The 20,905-nt window shown below is 45.4% G+C and overlaps 1 protein-coding gene across 9 annotated transcripts in view; it reads right to left on the reverse strand.

The window, feature by feature from the left end:
- Positions 1-20,905, reverse strand: part of LOC130284282 (pejvakin-like) — a 60,938-nt gene that overhangs the window by 5,124 nt on the left and 34,909 nt on the right. For 7 of the 9 annotated variants that reach the window (XM_056534491.1, XM_056534495.1, XM_056534493.1 and 4 more), the window contains 2 exons: positions 2,315-2,456; positions 497-614 (listed from right to left, as the gene is read on the reverse strand). In XM_056534491.1, coding sequence (XP_056390466.1) covers positions 497-614; positions 2,315-2,456 — 260 coding nt within the window. Of the gene's footprint in view, positions 1-496; positions 615-2,314; positions 2,457-12,811; positions 12,922-18,050; positions 18,249-20,905 lie in introns of those variants that run through there. The other 2 variants (XM_056534498.1, XM_056534499.1) reach the window with 2 other exon arrangements.

The raw sequence follows: 20,905 nt of genomic DNA on the forward strand, positions 1-20,905 counted from the left end.
ATTTATTTATTTATTATGAATCTCTGTCCTGAAATTTGGTTACTGTTTAAAATACTTTGTCTGCAGGTGAGTGCCAAAAGAATCATCTATCTTTTTCTCATTGGACTTGCTCCACATCTGACTGCTACTTCCGTTCCTTGACCAGACATATGGTTTGATGCAGTGGTATAGATGGTTTGTCGGCACTTCGTCGTAGAGGTGGTGCTCGTGCATAAGATAGTCAATAGGATAAGAAATGGATCCCGGCACTCACCAGATGATGCAATAAGTTCAGTTTTATTTGTAGGAATACATCTTTAAGTACAGGACGCGTTTCAGCAATGTATGCCTTCCTCTGCTGTCTGAGACAGCAGAGGAAGGCATACATTGCAGAAACGCGTCCTGATACTGATGTTGACAGCACAACACCCTGAGGTGAGTGTACTACATCCTTTGTACCCTCCTTGTAGTCTTCTTTTTCACATACACATAAGACATCAGAAAAGATGACACTTACCAAAGTGACCATCCAGATGAATGTACAGATCAAAGCTACTAAACGCTATGGTTGTGTGCGCAGGAAATACAATAGCTTTGTCGCGCCCTTTGTGATTTTTCTCATCAATTATGTGAAACTGCAATTCAAAAGGAAACAAGAAATGTAATTAGTGAAGATAGGGAATATTTGATTACCCATCAAAAGATACAAATATTCCTTATTGGTCAGAACACGGGAAGTACTAACTCTATAGTGGACCTGTCAGCAGGAATTGGTGTAATTAAGCAAATTACCTCATACTTTTTTTTTCATCTCCATAGTCCTTTCCAGTGCTAAGATACAAGACTTTTTGTTATTATGTAAATAAGACTCAAGTGCCCGGGGGGCATTCTTAATTACAGCAAGATTCCAATGAAATCCAGTCCATGTCCTTGTTATTACCAACCACAGCCTGCTTGCATCCGCCTACCCCATTTGACTGACTAGACAGAGGAAAGGCTATGGTCTGGACTTACATGGGCTCTTGTCGTGTTGAGGAACGCCCCCTGGGCACTTGAGCCCCATTTGCTTAATAACGAAAAATCAAGACTATGGATTATGTTTGCTATTTTTTTTTTTTGCCCAGTCAAACACCTGCCCTGTCTTTTTATTCCTTCTTGATGTGGTTATTGTGGTATTATGTGGTGGTGTGCATTATATAGACATTTTTTATTTGTCCTTGTTTTCTTCCTTTGTTTTTCTGTTAGTTTCATCACAAAACATGTGATTCTTTCATCATGACTCGAAGATTTCTACTTAAAAATTGTGGGTGGTGGTTTGGGTAAATTTAGATAAACACTATAAAAAATGGCCACATACATGTACACGTTTTTTTCCCCAACCTATAAAACTACAAAATCCAGATAAAAAAGCTATGGCCAGAGCATGCAGTAAATTTTGAAAAACTGCCCTAAAATGTAAAAATGGCACTAAAATGTAAAAAACACCTAAACAAAAGCACCAGGAAGGAATGGAATATATATTTCCCTATTGACTCCAAGCTAATGCCTGGGCATTTTCCGCCCAAATACTGATTCCAAAAAATGAAGTATAATATTGGAGTAAATTATTGGAGTTTTATCTTTGGCCACTAGATGTCAGCACAACAAGCTATTGATCAGTAAGTTGAAGTATAACCATAGTCTTATGGCGGTGTTTTTCAGTGTGTGGGGGGGGTATTTATGGAGCATTTTACTGGGTATATTTGTCACAATTAGAGATGAGCGAACTTACAGTAAATTCGATTCGTCACGAACTTCTCGGCTCGGCAGTTGCTGACTTATCCTGCATACATTAGTTCAGCTTTCAGGTGCTCTGGTGGGCTGGAGACTCTCTCCTAGGACTATATCCACCTTTTCCCACCGGAGCACCTGAAAGCTGAACTAATTTATGCAGACTAAAGTCATGAACTGCCGAGCCGAGAAGTTTGTGACGAATCAAATTTACTGTAAGTTCGCTCATCTCTAGTCACAATCTTTTGGCACGGTGCATTTTTTGCAACTTTTTGTGTGACTTTTCATTTACATGTGTTTTTTACGTGGTAGACGTGTTTTGAGTTGTGTTTTTACAGTGGCCAGGGATTTATTATGTTCAACTTTTAAGTTTGTTGCATCTTTTGGCGCAAATATACAATCAAAACTACAACTTCTAGCATGCCCGGACAGGCTTTTGCTGTTCTCCAGACATGCTGGGACTTGTAGTGCCTTATGGTGTAAAGAAATCCACGTAGGGTTTCTAAATTCAGAGAAGACAATTTAGAAAGTTGTTGACAGAAAAGTGTGATATCTGCATACTTACCCTCATGGCTTCTCCCCACATACCAGCATGGACAGACAGAGAACACTGGCGAGTTGTCCGAATGCTCTCCATGACCACACATAGGATTTCCTTCCCATTTTCTCTTGATTGACGAACTAAACAGTGATCCAAGTCAATTGTCCTAAGAATAGAAAAATTCTAATGAGATTAAAAAGAAATGAATTGGTCAGCCAATACCTATTTGCTGCTAGACAGTGGAACAGCAGACAGGATGTTATTGTTAAATTAATAGACATGAATACAACTTAACTAAAGCCGTTGTCGTGACCCTGTACAACTGTTCCAGCTACCATTTGCCAGAAAGTTGCCGGGTAGACGATAGTCTAAAATTTAGCTTAATACATAAAATGTGTATCAGGTCCTGGAAAGTTTGCAAAATGTATTATTCTGCATTTCACTTAATCTAATCTTAATCTAATGCATACACTGAAGTAACCAAAGTGTCAAGGGTTAATATTTCCTTCATTTATTTTACACAGTTGAATAGTGGTTCTGTCATATGCATCTCCCAACCTATCATTGCAGGAGATAGTCCTTAGTCCAACTTTTCTCTGCTGGGGCAATGGAGGGATATTATCCAGGGGCGGACTGGCCTATCGGGATACCAGGAAAATTCCCGATAGGCCGCCGCCCTGAGTCCTGACAAGTCACTGTGTTAGGCTGGGTTCACATCACGTTCAGTCTGGTCGACTCATTTTTGCGCCGTATGCACTTTAACAACCAGACCTAAAACCGTGGTTGAGCACAGTTTTAGGTCCGGGGAAAAAGCGCATAGAGCACAAAAATGAGCCGACCGAACCGAACGTTTCACTCCGTCCAGCTCATTGAAATGAATTACATACGGGAGCGCATACGAAAGCATATGGGAGTGCGAGGTTTTAGCTCCCCCTGCCGTATGCGCTCCCGTATGTGAACCCCGCCTTTAGTCTGTCAGCAGTGTCTGGACCTGTGTGCACCACAGCTGCAACATCACACACAGGTCTAAGGCTCCTGACAGGCTGATACAGTGAGCGGAAGTCCGGAGGTCTGGGGTACAGAGTCTGTAATGGGAGCTGTACAGACAGTACACTCCCCTCTACTCTCTGCCTCCTCACTGCTCCTGGCCCCTCCTCCTGTCCGCACACAGTGACTGCAGCTGCTCGGGGGAGGATCTACTATACTGGGTGAGAGGAAAAGGGAACCTAATGTTATTACTATGTAAGGGAAAGGGTGGGAGTCCTGTTATGTGGTGTGTGTGTGGGGGCCTGGTAAGGGGGAGACCTGTGATGGGGGGGGCTGTAAAGGGGGGGAACTGTGATGTTGGGGGGGCTGCAAAGGGGGGACCTGTGATGTGAGGGTTGCAAAGGGGGGACCTGTGATGTGTGGGGCTGCAAATGGGGGACGACGACCTGTGATGATGGGGTCTGTAAAGGGGGGACCTGTGATGATGGGGTCTGTAAAGGGGGGACCTGTGATGATGGGGTCTGTAAAGGGGGGACCTGTGATGATGGGGTCTGCAAAAGGGGGACCTGTGATGTGAGGGGCTGCAAAGGGGGGACCTGTGAAGTGAGCGGCTGCAAAGGGGGACCTGTGAAGTGGGGGGCTGCAAAGGGGGTACCTGTGATGTGGGGGGCTGCTAAGGGGGACCTGTGATGTGAGAGGCTGCAAAGGGGGGACCTGTGATGTGTGGGGCTGCAAATGGGGGGGGGGGGGCGACCTGTGATGATGGGGTCTGTAAAGGGGGGACCTGTGATGATGGGGTCTGTAAAGGGGGGACCTGTGATGATGGGGTCTGCAAAGGGGGGACCTGTGATGTGAGGGGCTGCAAAGGGGGGACCTGTGAAGTGAGCGGCTGCAAAGGGGGGACCTGTGAAGTGGGGGGGCTGCAAAGGGGTTACCTGTGATGTGGGGGGCTGCAAAGGGGGGACCTGTGATGTGGGGGGCTGCAAAGGGGGGACTTGTGATGTGGAGGGCTGCAAGGAGGGGGGCGGTAATGTTGGTGGGTGCTGGGGGAGAGGGGAGACCAGTTAGGTGGAGGCTGGGTACGGGGGACCTGTGATATGAGGGGCTGAAGAGGGGATGCCTTTGATGTAGGGGGCTGGAGAAGGTGGGGACCTGTGATGTGGGGGGCTGGAGAGGGGGGACCTGTGATGAGGGGGGACCTGTAATGTTGGGTAGGGGGTAGGTTCTGGGAAGAGGAGACCTGCTGTTACTACTTTGTAAGGGAGGGGCACTTTGGTTCTCTTTTTTTTTTTCTTTTTTTGCAATTTTGGTTGTTTATTCACTATTTCTAAATAACTATATTTTTTAATTTAACTACAGTTAAGGGGAACCTGTTATCAGTCTTATGTTGCCCAATCAGCGGGCAGCATAAAACTGGTGCAGGCATCACGATCCCATGACACTCGATCATTCAAAGGAATCTTAGATTGTAAATGCCACCGAAACCGGTGATTTGTCCTCAGGGCGGGTCTCAGCAGGGCAGGTGACGCATCTCTCCCTGTATCAGTGGTCTCCAAACTGTGAATCTCCAGCTGTTGCTAAACTAAAACTCCCAGCAAAATGACAACTTCCAGCATGCACAGACCGTTGTTGGAATACCTAACAGTCCACAGTTTTGAGACCTAAGGGAGATTTATCAAAGCCTGTGCAAAGGAAATGTTGCCCAGTTGATTGGTGAGTGCTTCCAATAATGTTCTACTGTGAGACTGTTATGCTTACTGCTATAAACTATTGGGATTGAGCACCCCATCTGTATGCAGGAACCTGCAAAGTCGGGAAAAGGTGTAGTGTTAGACTTTGTAGTGTTGACCACTGTCTTCCAGGGTCTCCCTATTCACTGCTAGAGACTAGAGAGACGTGTCAATCAAGCCGGCTGGGCAGGGAGCAGCCGCCAGGACCTGCCCCTGTGACTATTTACCTGTATTCTGGTAGCATTTTCAAACTATGTCTCAATGCCTGCACCAGTGTTATGCTTCCCACGGTATTTTAACCCTATGTAATATCTATTACGGGAGGGGGAACAGTAAAAAAAAAAAGAACCTCTCTAAAATTTCTCGCTTTTACACTGCCACTGAAATGACGGAATTCTGTTCCTGGTATCTGGCACTTTTGGTTAGGTGACGTGACGTCACATGGCCAGCCATCCAATCAGCGCCTGAGTCTGGACATTGCTTCGGCCTGTAATTGAATGAGCAGCTGTGTGAGATCAGGTAACCTAACCCAGAAGCGCTGGACACTGGGAACTGAGTTCCGTGATTCTGGCGGTAGCGCAAGTGACTGCTACAATAACGCAATGCTGTGGGGCTGGTGTGACTATTTTTCCAGGGCTGGTTTTTAACCCCTTAAGGACGCAGGACGTAAATGTACGTCCTGGTGAGGTGGTACTTAACGCACCAGGACGTACATTTACGTCCTAAGCATAACCGCGGGCATCGGAGCGATGCCCGTGTCATGCGCGGCTGATCCCGGCTGCTGATCGCAGCCAGGGACCCGCCGGCAATGGCCGACGCCCGCGATCTCGCGGGCGTCCGCCATTAACCCCTCAGGTGCCGGGATCAATACAGATCCCGGCATCTGCGGGAGTTCGCGATTAAAATGAACGATCGGATCGCCCGCAGCGCTGCTGCGGGGATCCGATCATTCATAACGCCGCACGGAGGTCCCCTCACCTTCCTCCGTGCGGCTCCCGGCGTCTTCTGCTCTGGTCTGTGATCGAGCAGACCAGAGCAGGAGATGACCGATAATACTGATCTGTTCTATGTCCTATACATAGAACAGATCAGTATTAGCAATCATGGTATTGCTATGAATAGTCCCCTATGGGGACTATTCAAGTGTAAAAAAAAATGTAAAAAAATGTAAAAGTAAAAGTAAAAAAAAAGTGAAAAATCCCCTCCCCCAATAAAAAAGTAAAACTTCCGTTTTTTCCTATTTTACCCCCAAAAAGCGTAAAAAACATTTTTTATAGACATATTTGGTATCGCCGCGTGCGTAAATGTCCGAACTATTAAAATAAAATGTTAATGATCCCGTACGGTGAACGGCGTGAACGAAAAAAAATTAAAAAAGTCCAAAATTCCTACTTTTTTAATACATTTTATTAAAAAAAAAATTATAAAAAATGTATTAAAAGTTTTTTATATACAAATGTGGTATCAAAAAAAAGTACAGATCATGGCGCAAAAAATGAGCCCCCATACCGCCGCTTATACGGAAAAATAAAAAAGTTATAGGTCATCAAAATAAAGGGATTATAAACGTACTAATTTGGTTAAAAAGTTTGTGATTTTTTTTAAGCGCAACAATAATATAAAAGTATATAATAATGGGTATCATTTTAATCGTATTGACCCTCAGAATAAAGAACACATGTCATTTTTACCAGAAATTGTACGGCGTGAAAACAAAACCTTCCAAAATTAGCAAAATTGCGTTTTTCGTTTTAATTTCCCCACAAAAATAGTGTTTTTTGGTTGCGCCATACATTTTATGATATAATGAGTGATGTCATTACAAAGGACAACTGGTCGCGCAAAAAACAAGCCCTCATACTAGTCTGTGGATGAAAATATAAAAGAGTTATGATTTTTAGAAGGCGAGGAGGAAAAAATGAAAACGTAAAAATGAAATTGTCTGAGTCCTTAAGGCCAAAATGGGCTGAGTCCTTAAGGGGTTAAGGGTGTAGAGGAATGTGCATGGGTGACAGAGGGGTGTAAAGTAGAGTACATGGGTGACAGAAGGGTGTAGAGGAGTTTACATGGGTGACAGAGGGGTGTAGAGGAGTGTACATGGGTGACAGAAGGGTGTAGAGGAGTTTACATGGGTGAAAGAGGGGTGAAGAGGAGTGTACATGGGTGACAGAGGGGTGTAGAGGAGTGTACATGGGTGACAGAAGGGTGTAGAGGAGTGTACATGGGTGACAGAGGGGTGTAGAGGAGTGTACATGGGTGACAGAGGGGTGTAGAGGAGTGTACATGGGTGACAGAGGGGTGTAGAGGAGTGTACATGGGTGACAGAGGGGTGTAGAGGAGTGTACATGGGTGACAGAGGGGTGTAGAGGAGTGTACATGGGTGACAGAGGGGTGTAGAGGAGTGTACATGGGTGACAGAGGGGTGTAGAGGAGTGTACATGGATGACAGGGGTGTAGAGGAATGTACATGGGTGACAGATGGGTGTAGAGGAGTGTACATGGGTGACAGAAAGGTGTAGAGGAGTGTACATGGGGGACAGAAGGGTGTAGAGGAGTGTAAATGGGTGACAGAGGGTTGTACATAGGTGACAGAGGGGTGTAGAGGAGAGTACATGGGTGACAGAGGGGTGTAGAGGAGTGTACATAGGTGACAGAGGGGTGTAGAGGAGTGCACATGGGTGACAGAGGGGTGTAGAGGAGTGTACATAGGGGACAGAGGGGTGTAGAGGAGTGCACATGGGTGACAGGGGTGTAGAGGAGTGTACATAGGGGACAGAGGGGTGTAGAGGAGTGTACATGGATGACAGAGGGGTGAAGAGGAGTGTACATGGGTGACAGAGGGGTGTAGAGGAGTGTACATGGGTGACTGGTGTGTAGAGAGGATACAGAGGGGTGTACATGGGTGACAGAGGGGTGTAGAGGAGTGTACATGGGTGACAGGGGTGTAGAGGAGTGTACATGGGTGACTGGTGTGTAGAGGGGAGACAGAGGGGTGTACATGGGTGACAGAGGGGTGTAGAGGAGTGTACATGGGTGACAGGGGTGTAGAGGAGTGTACATGGGAGGCAGAGGGGTGTAGAGGAGTGTACATGGGTGGCAGAGGGGTGAAGAGGAGTGTACATAGGTGGCAGAGGGGTGTAGAGGGTTGTACATGGGTGGCAGAGGGGTGTAGAGGAGTGTACATGGGTGACAGAGGGGTGTAGAGGGATGTAGATGGGTGACAGAGGGGTGTAGAGGGATGTACTTGAGTGACAGGGGGGTGGATGGGGGGTGAACATGTGTTACAGACATGGATGACAGGATGGTGGACACGGGAGATATGGGGGGGAACAGGGATGACAGGGGGTGGACAAGGATGACAAGGGGGATAAAAGAGGGGTGACAAAGGGACAGAGGGGTGAATAGGGGGTGGACATTGGTGACGGGGTAGGGGTGGACAAAGTGGACATGGATGACAGGGGTGAGGGGGGGTGGACAGGGTTAAGAAGGGGTAACTGAGGGTAGGAAAGCGTACAGTCCCTTAAGCCATTTTTCTTCACTACACTGGCACTACACTAATCAGGCGCAGCTTCCACCTTCCTCCCCTCTCCGGCAGGGCACCGACTCAGGGCTTCGACAGGGCACTCACTCACTGGGCCGCTGGAGGGGAGGGGGACGCTGGGGCACGGGTCACTACACCGGCACGGTAAGCAGGTAGAGCACCGTCAGTGCACTCACTCACTGGGCAGCAGGGTGAGAGGGATGCAGGGGGATGCGGTGTGTGCACGCACAGCATAGCGCACACATACTTCCCTTCCCCCCTGCCGCGCCATAAAATACAGACGCACAAGCCGGGACGGTGAATTAAAAAAATATATATTTGCCGGCAAAATCCCTGTCTGTATATGATATCCTAACCAAAGTAGCTTTTGTTGTATTGTAACAAGTTACTTCCTACTCACATGTATTGTTCTACTATAGTCAATTAACTAATAAGCTTGTAATGCTTTCTTACTAATGATATCTAATTGATATTCATTTATATATATATCATTGTGTTAGTTAAGCTTCTTTCACACTACAAAATTCTCCGTTTTTAAACATCCGTACAAAGTTCTGTCTGAAAATCAGCTGAAAACGTCAGTTCCAAAATCCTATACTGCCGTTAGAAAATCCCATCATAGTCTATGGGATTTTTCTAATAGCCGCTTTAACCCGTTATAACCCCTTATTAATAACGGCTGTTATTTTGTGACGGAAGATAGTAACGGGAGAAATAGTTCATGAACCTGCATATCTTTATAATACCTGTCAGGGCCGCAGGCTGGGCCGTCCTCCTGCCCTGTACAGTAACACGGGCCGGACTGGCCTATTTGGCAACCAGGAAATATCTCATTTCAGCCGCTTACCCTGTGGGCCAGGCTGGAAAAGAGCAAGCACAGCTATGTGCGTAATGACGCTCGGTCACGTCACGCTCCCAGAACTTAAGGGCCTATGTTCTGACGCCAGCCCTAGGTATTCTGAGAGTGTGACGTGACCGAGCGTCATTACGCGCGTAGCTGTGCTTGCTCTTATCTGGGAAAGGTGCTGCCCTGAATCCCCGGCAACTAAAAAGGTACCTGCCAGGGGTGGGGGTTGTCTAATCTGGGGGTACTAGCTGTCTACTTGGGGGGTCTAATCTGGGTGTACAATCTACCTACTGGGGGGGTCTAATCTGGGGGTACTACCTGTCTACTGGGTGGGTCAAATCTGGGGGTAATACCTGTCTACTGGGGGGTCTAATCTGGGGGTAATACCTGTCTACTGGGGGGTCTAATCTGGGGGTACTACCTGTGTACTGGGGGGGTCTAATCTGAGTGTACTACCTGTCTACTGGGGGGTCTAATCTGGGGTACTACCTGTTTACTGGGGGTTCTAATCTGGGGGTACTACCTGTCTACTGGGGGGGTCTAATCTGGGGGTACTACCTGTCTACTGGGGGGGTCTAATCTGGGGGTACTAACTGCCCACTGGGGGGGGTCTAATCTGGGGGTACAAACTGCCCACTGGGAGTTAATCTGGGGGTACTACCTGCCTACTGCGGGGGGGGGAGTTAATCTGTCCCTACCTGTCCACACGGGGGCGGAGGCGTGACGTCACATGCCGCCGGCCCGGTGGTCGTCCGTAATCAGACCCGGAGCGAACACGCTCCGGGGACTGATTACAAACAGGGTGCCGCGTGCAAGATCCCGGGGGTCCCCAGCGGCGGGACTCCCACGATCAGGAATCTTATCCCCTATCCTTTGGATAGGGGATAAGATGTGTAAGCACCGGAGAACCCCTTTAAGGATCTGACCACTGTCACTTTAAGCATTAATAACTCTGAGATGCTTGGACTTATGAATTTGATTCTGAGATAGTTTTTTCGTGACAACTTCTATTTTATCCTGGTGGTAAATTTTTGTCGATACTTGCATTATTTCTTGGTGAAAAATTCCCAAATTTTATGAAAAATGTGAAAAGTTTGCATTTTTCTAACTTTGAAGCTCTCTGCTTGTAAGGAAAATAGACATCCCAAATAAATGATATATTCATTCACATATACAATATATCTACTTTATGTTGGCATCATACGGGAGATATCTTTATATTATTATATTATATACAATATATTATGTTGGCATCATAAAGTTGACATGGTTTTTACTTTTGGAAGACATCAGAGGGCTTCAGAGTTCAGCATCAGTTTTCCAATTTTTCACAAAATTTTCAAAATCGGAATTTTTCAGAGACCATGTCAGTTTTGAAGTGGATTAGAATGTCCTTCATATTAGAAATACCCCACAAAGGACCCCATTATAAAAACTGCACCCCTCAAAGTATTCAAAATGACATTCAAAATGTTTGTTTACCCTTTAGGTGTTTCACAGGAATAGCAGCAAAGTGAAGGAAAAAATTCAAAATCTAAATTTTTTACACTAACATGTTCTTGTAGACCCAGTTTTTGAATTTCAACAAGGGGTAAAAGGAGAGAAATCCCCCCAAATGTGAAACTCAATTTCTCTCGAGTAAGGAAATACCTCATGTGTGTGTGTAAATTGTTCGGAGGGCGCAGTAGAGGGCTCAGAAGGGAAGGAGCAACAATGGAATTTTGGAGAGTGAAATGTTTTTGGGGGGCATGTCACATTTAGGAAGCCCCTATTATGCCAGAACAGCAGAAAAGCCCCCCACATGGCATACTATTTTGAAATCTACACCCCTCAAGGCACATAACAAGGGCGGGGGTTTACAACAAGGAAACTTGCTGTAAACCCCCGCCCATGTGAATGTACCCTGTACCCTGTACATTCACATGGGGGGGTGGGCAAGACTACAACTCCCAGCATGCCCTTTGGCTGTCCGTGCATGCTGAGGGTTGTAGTTATGCAACAGCTGGAGCCACACTGGTTGCAAAACACTGAGTTTGTTACTTAACTCAGTGTTTCGCAACCCGTGGGCCTCCAGCTGTTGCTCAACTACAACTCCCAGCATGCATGATCTGTCAGTGCTTTCTGGGAGTTATAGTTTTGCAACAGCTGGAGGCACACGGGTTGGGAAACACTGAGTTAGGAAACAGACAATGCTTCCCAACCAGTGTGCCTCCAGTTGTTGCAATACTACTCCAAGCATGCCCAGACAGTCCAGGCATGCTGGGAGTTGTAGTTCTGTAACATCTGGCCCTTCAGATGTTGCCAAACTACAACTCCCAGCATGCCCTTTGGCTGTCCGTGCATGCTGGGGGTTGTAGTTAAGCAACAGCTGGAGGCACACTGTTTGCAAAACACTGAGTTTGTTACTTAACTCAGTGTTTCGCAACCCGTGGGCCTCCAGCTGTTGCTCAACTACAACTCCCAGCATGCATGATCTGTCAGTGCTTTCTGGGAGTTATAGTTTTGCAACAGCTGGAGGCACACGGGTTGGGAAACACTGAGTTAGGAAACAGACAATGCTTCCCAACCAGTGTGCCTCCAGTTGTTGCAATACTACTCCAAGCATGCCCAGACAGTCCAGGCATGCTGGGAGTTGTAGTTCTGTAACATCTGGCCCTTCAGATGTTGCCAATCTACAACTCCCAGCATGTCTGGGCAGTCCGGGCATGCTGGGAGTTGTAGTTTTGGAACATCTGGAAGAGCACAGATTGGAGACCTCTACACAGTGGTCTCCAAACTGTGGCCCTCCAGATGTTGCAAAACTACAACTCCCAGAATGCCTCCTAGAAGCAGCAGGGAAGATCACATTACAGCGATCTTCACTGCTGTGTCTGATGCCACAGCTGCCTCCTCCACTTGTGCCTGCCGCCGGTCCTGGTCCCAGGTATGTGCCGCTGTGGGCAGACCAAGGGAAATGAACTTTAACCCCCCCAGTCAGCTGAGACACTGTGATTGTTCCACACTGACCAATCACAGTGATTGTTGACTAGGACCATCCACAGATGGTCCTGGGGGGGCTTGCAGAAGTTGTCTCCTGCTGGTAACAGTGGGACTTCTGCCAGTTAACCCATGCGATGCCGCGCATTGCACGGCGGAATGCGCGAAGGACGTGCCCAATCCACCGTTTATATAAGGCATTCTGCGGGAAGGAGTTAGTTGAGTTATTACCGTACGACAAAGTGCTCCACCAATCAGAGGCTGAGCAATGCTATTGGCTGTCTGGGCATGCTGGGAGTTGTAGTTATGTGAAACCATATTCAACTGCGGCTCTTCATACATTTGGGGCACCTTACTCCTAGATATTTTTGTTTCTCACTGACATATAAAACACTGATTTATAATAAATTCCCTAATTTGTCTATTATAACAGTACTTACAACTATTGGAATTTTTGTCAAATACAAATGTTTATTCATCTTTTCCAGTGTTCATACATACAGGTTGGTGGTGAATGCCCATAGTATACTGGCGATGATGGTAATGACACCTTTAATCTCGGGGATATTGACAATTAGGATGGCAACGGTGACCCGTCCCAGGAACTGTCTGACCGAGTTAATATAGTCCATCGGTCCGGTGATGCTGGTCACTATCCCCCTTGGCATAACCCACGTCAGAAGCTGGAGTGTGATGGCGATCCAGGTGAGCCTGTCACTGATGAAGCCGATCCAGCTGATGGCGGTGGGGTTACAGATCACGTAAAGAAGCTCTATAGTGCTGTTGGTGGTAATCCAGGTCACAAACTCATTGACTGGGTTCATCCAGGCAAGCAGGGAGCTGCTGGTGATGGTGGGGATCCAGAAGATCAAGTCAGTGGTGGTGTCTATCCAGGACAGCAGGTCACTGATGATAGTAGCAAACGAGATCAGGTCGTCAACAGCATCTATGAACCGGTCCAGCAGGTTGTTATTGATGGGAATATAGCATAGCAGGGAGATGATCAGGTCACCATAAGTGCTGATCCAGCCAAGATAGTTTTTGATGATGGCCGCCCCGCTCTGCAGGGTGTTGGTAATGGAATCCCAGTTGATCGCGTCGTTGCTGGCAGTGGTGTCATTACTCCCCAGGACAGGGGTGATCTTTCTGATCCTGGTCCTGGTCCAGATGGGACACTTCATGTCGCTGCTGGCAGAGGTTTGATTACTCACCAGGACAGGGGTGATCTTTCTGATCCTGGTCCTTGTCCAGATGGGACACTTCATGTCGCTGCTGGTAGTATTCAAGCTGGGCAGATCTCTGATGGTATCGTTCTGCCCTTGCAGGTGGCTGGAGGTGATATTCCGGCTCGGTTGGTTGCTGGTGATTTCAAACCAGAAACTCGGGCCGGTGGTGAAGAGGGAACCCAGGAGGATGGTAACTGTCCAGCACATGCTACAGGCCAAATTGACCTCATCCCTGCTGATGTGGTCCCCTCGAATCATGATAAAATAAAATAAAAAGCGCAAGGAAACAATATAGAAACACTAATGCTCGCTAGATTGCAGTCCTCAGAATAAGGCCTCTGGGGCTCTGCACCTCTTTTTCCAGCTATCACCATTTGTGAAGTCACATGTGTGATGTCATTCGGAATGTCACTGCTCTGAGGACAGGTGTAGACATGGACATTTACATCCATTTGTTTTATAGGATGAAATAAGCTTTTTGTTATTAAATAAAGGTATAGAAAACTCTGGGTGTAGGGTGTTTTTTTTGGGGGGGGGGGGGGGCGCGGTGACTTTATATGGAGGACTGTGTATTTGGGTGGGAAGGAACGTCACTTTATAACATAGAAGACAAACAAATATAATATATAATAATCTACAAATATAAATATTAATAAAATTCTGACAAAAAGTCCAACGTTATCTACAGATTTGGGTAGTCTGGCAGGAGGATTCCTCATTTTTGAGAATAGGAGGAGGAGGAAAGTGATGGTGGGGAAAGAATACACAGCTCCCGGATTGATCAGAACACTACAGCTCTGCTTCATTGGGAGTAGTCACCTGCACCCCAACCCGCATGTTTCTTTTTTTCCCCTATATATTGCAACTTATCCCTTCTAAATATATAACTACAAACGCCAAAAGCGTAACACATTGTAACCCCGACACCAAATAAAGTACAAATCGATGTATGAAAATGTATGTTTTTTATTAATAAAAGAACATGATTCTAAAAATGTACATAATAGACGGAATAAAATAAATATATATCAATATATGTAAAAAATATTGGCTGCAAATAATGGCTACAGGTACGGTATTTATATAATAGTGACCCAATAAAAAAGGAATAACACACCTGCCGCTGGGTCGGAAGTGACGTTGGACACCGCGGCACTCGTGTGATGGAGCACGCAACGTGCATTCACATTATAAAGCGTGTGCGGCCACGAAAACATGGCCACAGTCACTCATACTGCGCATGTGTGCACGAAAAAATTCTAGGAGGAAAGACAAGCTTCCCCAAAATGACCGCAGATCGCTGCTAATAGAGGGATTTACAAAATAAGCTGAACATCGGACCCAGGGCTAAATAATACAAAGAACGAAAATATAAAGTAGGAGAACTGACTGTGGACTGTGAAGGCAATAACATGGCTATAAATAATACAAATACATTAGAGATAATAGTAATAATGATTATAATAATAATCCGGGGGAAAATGAAAGCATAAAAAAAAAATGACCAGGATGTGATCACATGCATAATGGTAAAACAAATAAATAGTGCATGCAACATATACAAAAATGAGAAAAATATTTGTGTACAAAAATACATTTATAGAAGTGTATAAATGAATATTGATTAGTGTGCAGGAATGATGTATACTAAAACCAAATGGATAGGAGCAGTGCCTGCAGAGTGCAAGAATATATAGAGCATGCAATACAATACATACATATACAAAAGATATAAAAAGTGCAGAGATATAGTGCGTATGCATATATATATATATATATATATATATATATATATATATATATATACAAAACATGCATAATATAAAAGGATCCTGCATGTCAGAGGCCATGTGCCCAGCAGAGGTGAGTGGATTAGGCATGTTAGGGTCTCATCCGACAAGAGGCCACCTCCGTGTGGTGGATGGGGACACGTTTTGATCAAAAAGTGCGCTAAGAGCCTCTATTTTTTGACCAAGAGAGCTGCTGCTGCAACCTTCTTTTTTGTATACTTTATATACATACAACGGAAATTATATTGTTCATAAAATGGTGTAAATCTCTTTTATTGAGTAACGAAAACTGAGATTGGGAACCTTTTCAAAAATTTATTTTATTTCTTTCCTATTAAAAATTATATTTAAAAAAGAACTCTACACAAAAAATGTAAAAAATGTATATAAACTGTATACTCATTATCGACCGCCAGTTTATAGAATCATTGGGGGAGATTTCTCATTAGGGTCTATTGTAGACACAGATCTGCCCCTTTACACCTCTTGTCTAACACTCTTGCTCAAAAATGTACAAAAGTTGTGCACGTCCTTTGATAAATTTTGCGCAAATATGGAAACACCCCCCTGGCTCTACCGTGCACTCCTTCTCTACCTCCACGGCACTGCTCACATAGCTAGAAGTGCTGGAGCAGCAGTTTGCGCCGAACAAAACTCTGCACAATAGTAAAATCATAAATATTTATAAAGTACACAGAGGGGAGATTCTCAAAGAATTTAGCAGCACAAAAAAATCAATTTTGTGGCAAGATTTTGGCGCAAAAGGTATCGAACACATTTTCAAAGAGCTTTGTGCCGCGGTTTACACTGTTCACGGCAGTTTTGTAAAAGTGGGCGTGTCCATGTATATTTTCTGCTTTACATGATATTTTCAAAGGGGTGAGAGTCCAGTTTACATCAAAAATTTCACACTAAAAATCACAGAAATTGTGTTGTAGTTTTACTGTTTTGGGTTTTTTTTCTTAGTTTTTTGGGGAAAAGGTGTTTTTTAAGTAATTATAAAAAAAAAAGAAACAATTATTATTGAAAAATGGTATTAAAATATATATATATATATATATATATATATATGTATATATATATTTATTTTTTTCTTGGTCACTGCACCTACACTCACATTTAAGCTCAGAAATCTTTTATTTATACAGTTATCACTGGGCACTAGTAAACATGGAATATTTTGTGAGATGTTTCCCCCAGAATTTTCTGGGATGTAAAATTTGGCGCCAAAAAATAATCCAATATGGCTGCCAAAAAAAAATTGGGGTGCAAAAATGAATTTTCACATATTTTCATAGCAGCACAATCGACCTTTGAAAATGTGAGGAGAAAAAAAAAAGGTGTGAATAATATCGCTGGAACAGAAATTACATTCGTTTTTGACAATCTCTCCCAGAATGTCCGGGTTTAAAAAATATGTAATTTTGCTGAACAATCTGTCCCCTTACCTCTATATCAGTGTTTACCAACCAGAATGTCTCCAAGTGTTGCAAAACTTGACATGCTGGGAGTTGCAGTTTTGCAAAAGCTGGGGGTACCCTGGTTGGTTAACACTGTGTACATATACCAGAGCTTAGTGTGTGATCATGTACATGTAGCAGAAATTAGTGTGCGGCATGTGTATGGAGCAGAGCTGAATGTGTGATTATGTATAAGCATGACCACGCACACACTCAACTCTACTACATACACCTGATCACTCAGTCAGCTCTGCTGCATTTACAAAATCCCTCACTCAACTCTACTGCATTTACATAACCACACACTCAGCTCTGATACATATTCCTGATCACACACTCAGATCTGCTGCATATACACAATCACACACTCAGCTCCTGCTACATATACACACACTCACTCAGCTCTACTGCATATACACACACTCACACTCAGCTCTACTACATATACACAATCACACATATACATTGGGGGAAATTTATCATTGTTGTAGGTACATGTTTTTTGTAGATTGTCTAAATTTGGTGCAATTGCAAGGCACATGATAAATTTTGTGCAAAGTTCTAAATCTCTTTTGTTCTATTGCTTTGACGCTCGGATAACATACAGCTTTTTCCTGCGTTTTTTTTTAAGTTTTTCTTGCATTCTTTTCTTGCGTTTTTGCTGGTGTGTGGAAACAATCATTTTTGTATCCTGTGGCAATTTTTTAACTGCCTTCTGGTACCACTCCATGGGTCGGATGCAGAGCGACCAGTCCACAGAGTGTAAGGAGTGATATATAGCATATACAGGGTGCAGAGCATCACTACTTACCTACGCCAGCTGTATAGAATACTGGGGTGCATAGTGTACCCATGTATACCATTCAGGAGCCCAGCAAGGAAAGAGTTAACTCACGCTGCTGCTGAGCAGCAGAACTACAGTTCTAGGTCTGGTCAGGAAACCGCATACGGGTCAAAAATGAGCCGACCGGAGTCACCGTTTGACTCCGGTCGGTTCATTAAAGTAAATGGAGTTCAGTGCTGGTCCGGCTGGGGTACGGAAGAGCCCGGTTTGCCCCTCCCCCAGCTGTTTCTGGCACCCGTAATGTAAAAACGAAGTGTGAATGCAGCCTAAGACAGATCAAACGTGCTCATAGCCGAGGGCTCAATATCTTAATACTAGTTCTAGGCCCACGTAGCAGGGGAAGACTATTATAATACAACCTCTTAATCTCTCTCAGATGATCCTACTTCAGGGTTAACACTCTGTAGTCCCTGTGCTGCTTCAGCAATTCTTATTCAGGTGCTATTCATGTCACGGATGGTACTTGTCTGTCCCCTGGCTCCAGCTGTCTCTTCTGCTGCCCTCTCTAAACCAGTGTTTCCCAACCAGAGCGCCTCCAACTGTCGCAAAACTGCAACTCCCAGCCGTTGGCTGTCCGGGCAAGCTGGGAGTTGCAGTTTTGCAACAGCTGGAGGCGCTCTGGTTGGAAAACACTGGTATAGTATATGGTGCAACATTCCGGGAATCTGATTGGTCGGATCGATTCCAGGAGTCTGATTGGTTGGATAAATACTGACCATTGCATTGCCAGTATTTTTAATATAAAAAAAAGGCAGGGTCGGCAAAATAAAGGCTGTGCTGGTATAAATACTGGCCTGGTGGCTGATGTCACTCTATGTGGCTCTATGGTGGCTGATGTCGCTCTATGTGGCTCTATGGTGGCTGATGTCACTCTATGTGGCTCTATGGTGGCTGATGTCGCTCCATGTGGCTCTATGGTGGCTGATGTCGCTCTATGTGGCTCTATGGTGGCTGATGTCGCTCTATGTGGCTCTATGGTGGTTGATGTCGCTCTATGTGGCTCTATGGTGGCTGATGTCGCTCTATGTGGCTCTATGGTGGCTGATGTGGCTCTATGTGGCTCTATGGTGGCTGATGTGGCTCTATGTGGCTCTATGGTGGCTGATGTCGCTCTATGTGGCTCTATGGGGGCTGATGTCGCTCTATGTGGCTCTATGGTGGCTGATGTCGCTCTATGTGGCTCTATGGTGGCTGATGTCGCTCTATGTGGCTCTATGGTGGCTGATGTGGCTCTATGTGGCTCTATGGTGGCTGATGTCGCTCTATGTGACTCTATGGTGGCTGATGTCGCTCTATGTGGCTCTATGGTGGCTGATGTCGCTCTATGTGGCTCTATGGTGGCTGATGTCGCTCTATGTGGCTCTATGGTGGCTGATGTCGCTCTATGTGGCTCTATGGTGGCTGATGTCGCTCTATGTGGCTCTATGGTGGCTGATGTCGCTCTATGTGGCTCTATGGTGGCTGATGTCGCTCTATGTGGCTCTATGGTGGCTGATGTCGCTCTATGTGGCTCTATGGTGGCTGATGTCGCTCTATGTGGCTCTTTGGTGGCTGATGTCGCTCTATGTGGCTCTATGGTGGCTGATGTCGCTCTATGTGGCTCTATGGTGGCTGATGTCGCTCTATGTGGCTCTATGGGGGCTGATGTCGCTCTATGTGACTCTATGGTGGCTGATGTCGCTCTATGTGGCTCTATGGTGGCTGATGTCGCTCTATGTGGCTCTATGGTGGCTGATGTCGCTCTATGTGGCTCTATGGTGGCTGATGTCGCTCTATGTGGCTCTATGGTGGCTGATGTCGCTCTATGTGGCTCTATGGTGGCTGATGTCGCTCCATGTGGCTCTATGGTGGCTGATGTCGCTCCATGTGGCTCTATGGTGGCTGATGTCACTCTATGTGGCTCTATGGTGGCTGATGTCGCTCTATGTGGCTCTATGGTGGCTGATGTCCCTCTATGTGGCTCTATGGTGGCTGATGTCGCTCTATGTTGCTCTATGGTGGCTGATGTCGCTCTATGTGGCTCTATGGTGGCTGATGTCGCTCCATGTGGCTCTATGGTGGCTGATGTCACTCTATGTGGCTCTATGGTGGCTGATGTCGCTCTATGTGGCTCTATGGTGGTTGATGTTGCTCTCACATCTCTCCACCAGTGGTGTGTCCTACACAAGCCACGAATGCGGATGTCTCTCTCAACAAGTCACAGCTCACACGGGCAGTACACAGTCATCACTTTCCGCCTATTTTAAAATAAGCATATAGACCCAACAATGTAATGGTCATAGAATAAGTCCCTCATGCTATTGCCTGTTTACTACCAAATAGCCTCATGGTTAGACTTCCCGGCCACCGTGTTTTGTTAAACAGCACGCATACCCCAGCAATAAACCACATATATAAGTTGTGCACTGTACTTTAAAGGTGTGTTCTAGTGGAAAACTTTTTATTTTTTTTAAGTCAATTGGTGCCAGAAAGTTTAACAGATTTGTAAATTGCTTCTATTAAAAAAATCTTAATCCTTTCAGTACTTATTAGTGGCTGTATTCGCCAGTGGTTCTTTTCTTTTTGGATTTCTTTTCTGTCACAACCACAGTGCTCTCTGCTGACACTCCTGTCCATGTCAGGAACTGTCCAGAGGAGGAGAAAATCCCCATAGCAAACATATGCTGCTCTGGACAGTTCCTAAAATGGACAGAAGTGTCAGCAGAGAGCACTGTGGTCATGAAAGAAAATAAATCCTAAAAGAAAAGAATTTTCTCTGTAGCATATACGAATTTACAAATCTGCTTAACTTTCTGGCACCAGTTGATAAAAAAAAAAAAAAAGTTTTCCGCCGGAGTACCCCTTTAAACGTTTCGTATATAACAGTCTAAAATCTTTCCTGCAATGACCCGTATGGTTAACACAAATGTAAGATTTCTTGGCATAGCAACAAATAAGCTTTTTGTATGGAGGGCACCTGTAAATACAAGGGGTTCTTGCACATTTTGTTGACCCCCCCCCCCCCTCCTCCTCACATTTCTTCCTCTCTAATGTTCACTGTCCGCAGTGGTCTGTTGGTGATAGCTGGCCCTTGATTGTCCCTCACCCTGTCCTCTCTGGTTACCAGTGCTCTCTCTGACGTGCCCACTGGCAGAAACCTTAACACTGACAAACAAACAGGCCTCCAGGTTCCACCACGTTGACTGCCCCATTGCTCAGTGCATTTTCCACCAAC

Source organism: Hyla sarda, chromosome 8 (genome assembly GCF_029499605.1).
Source record: "Hyla sarda isolate aHylSar1 chromosome 8, aHylSar1.hap1, whole genome shotgun sequence".
NCBI lineage: Eukaryota > Metazoa > Chordata > Amphibia > Anura > Hylidae > Hyla > Hyla sarda.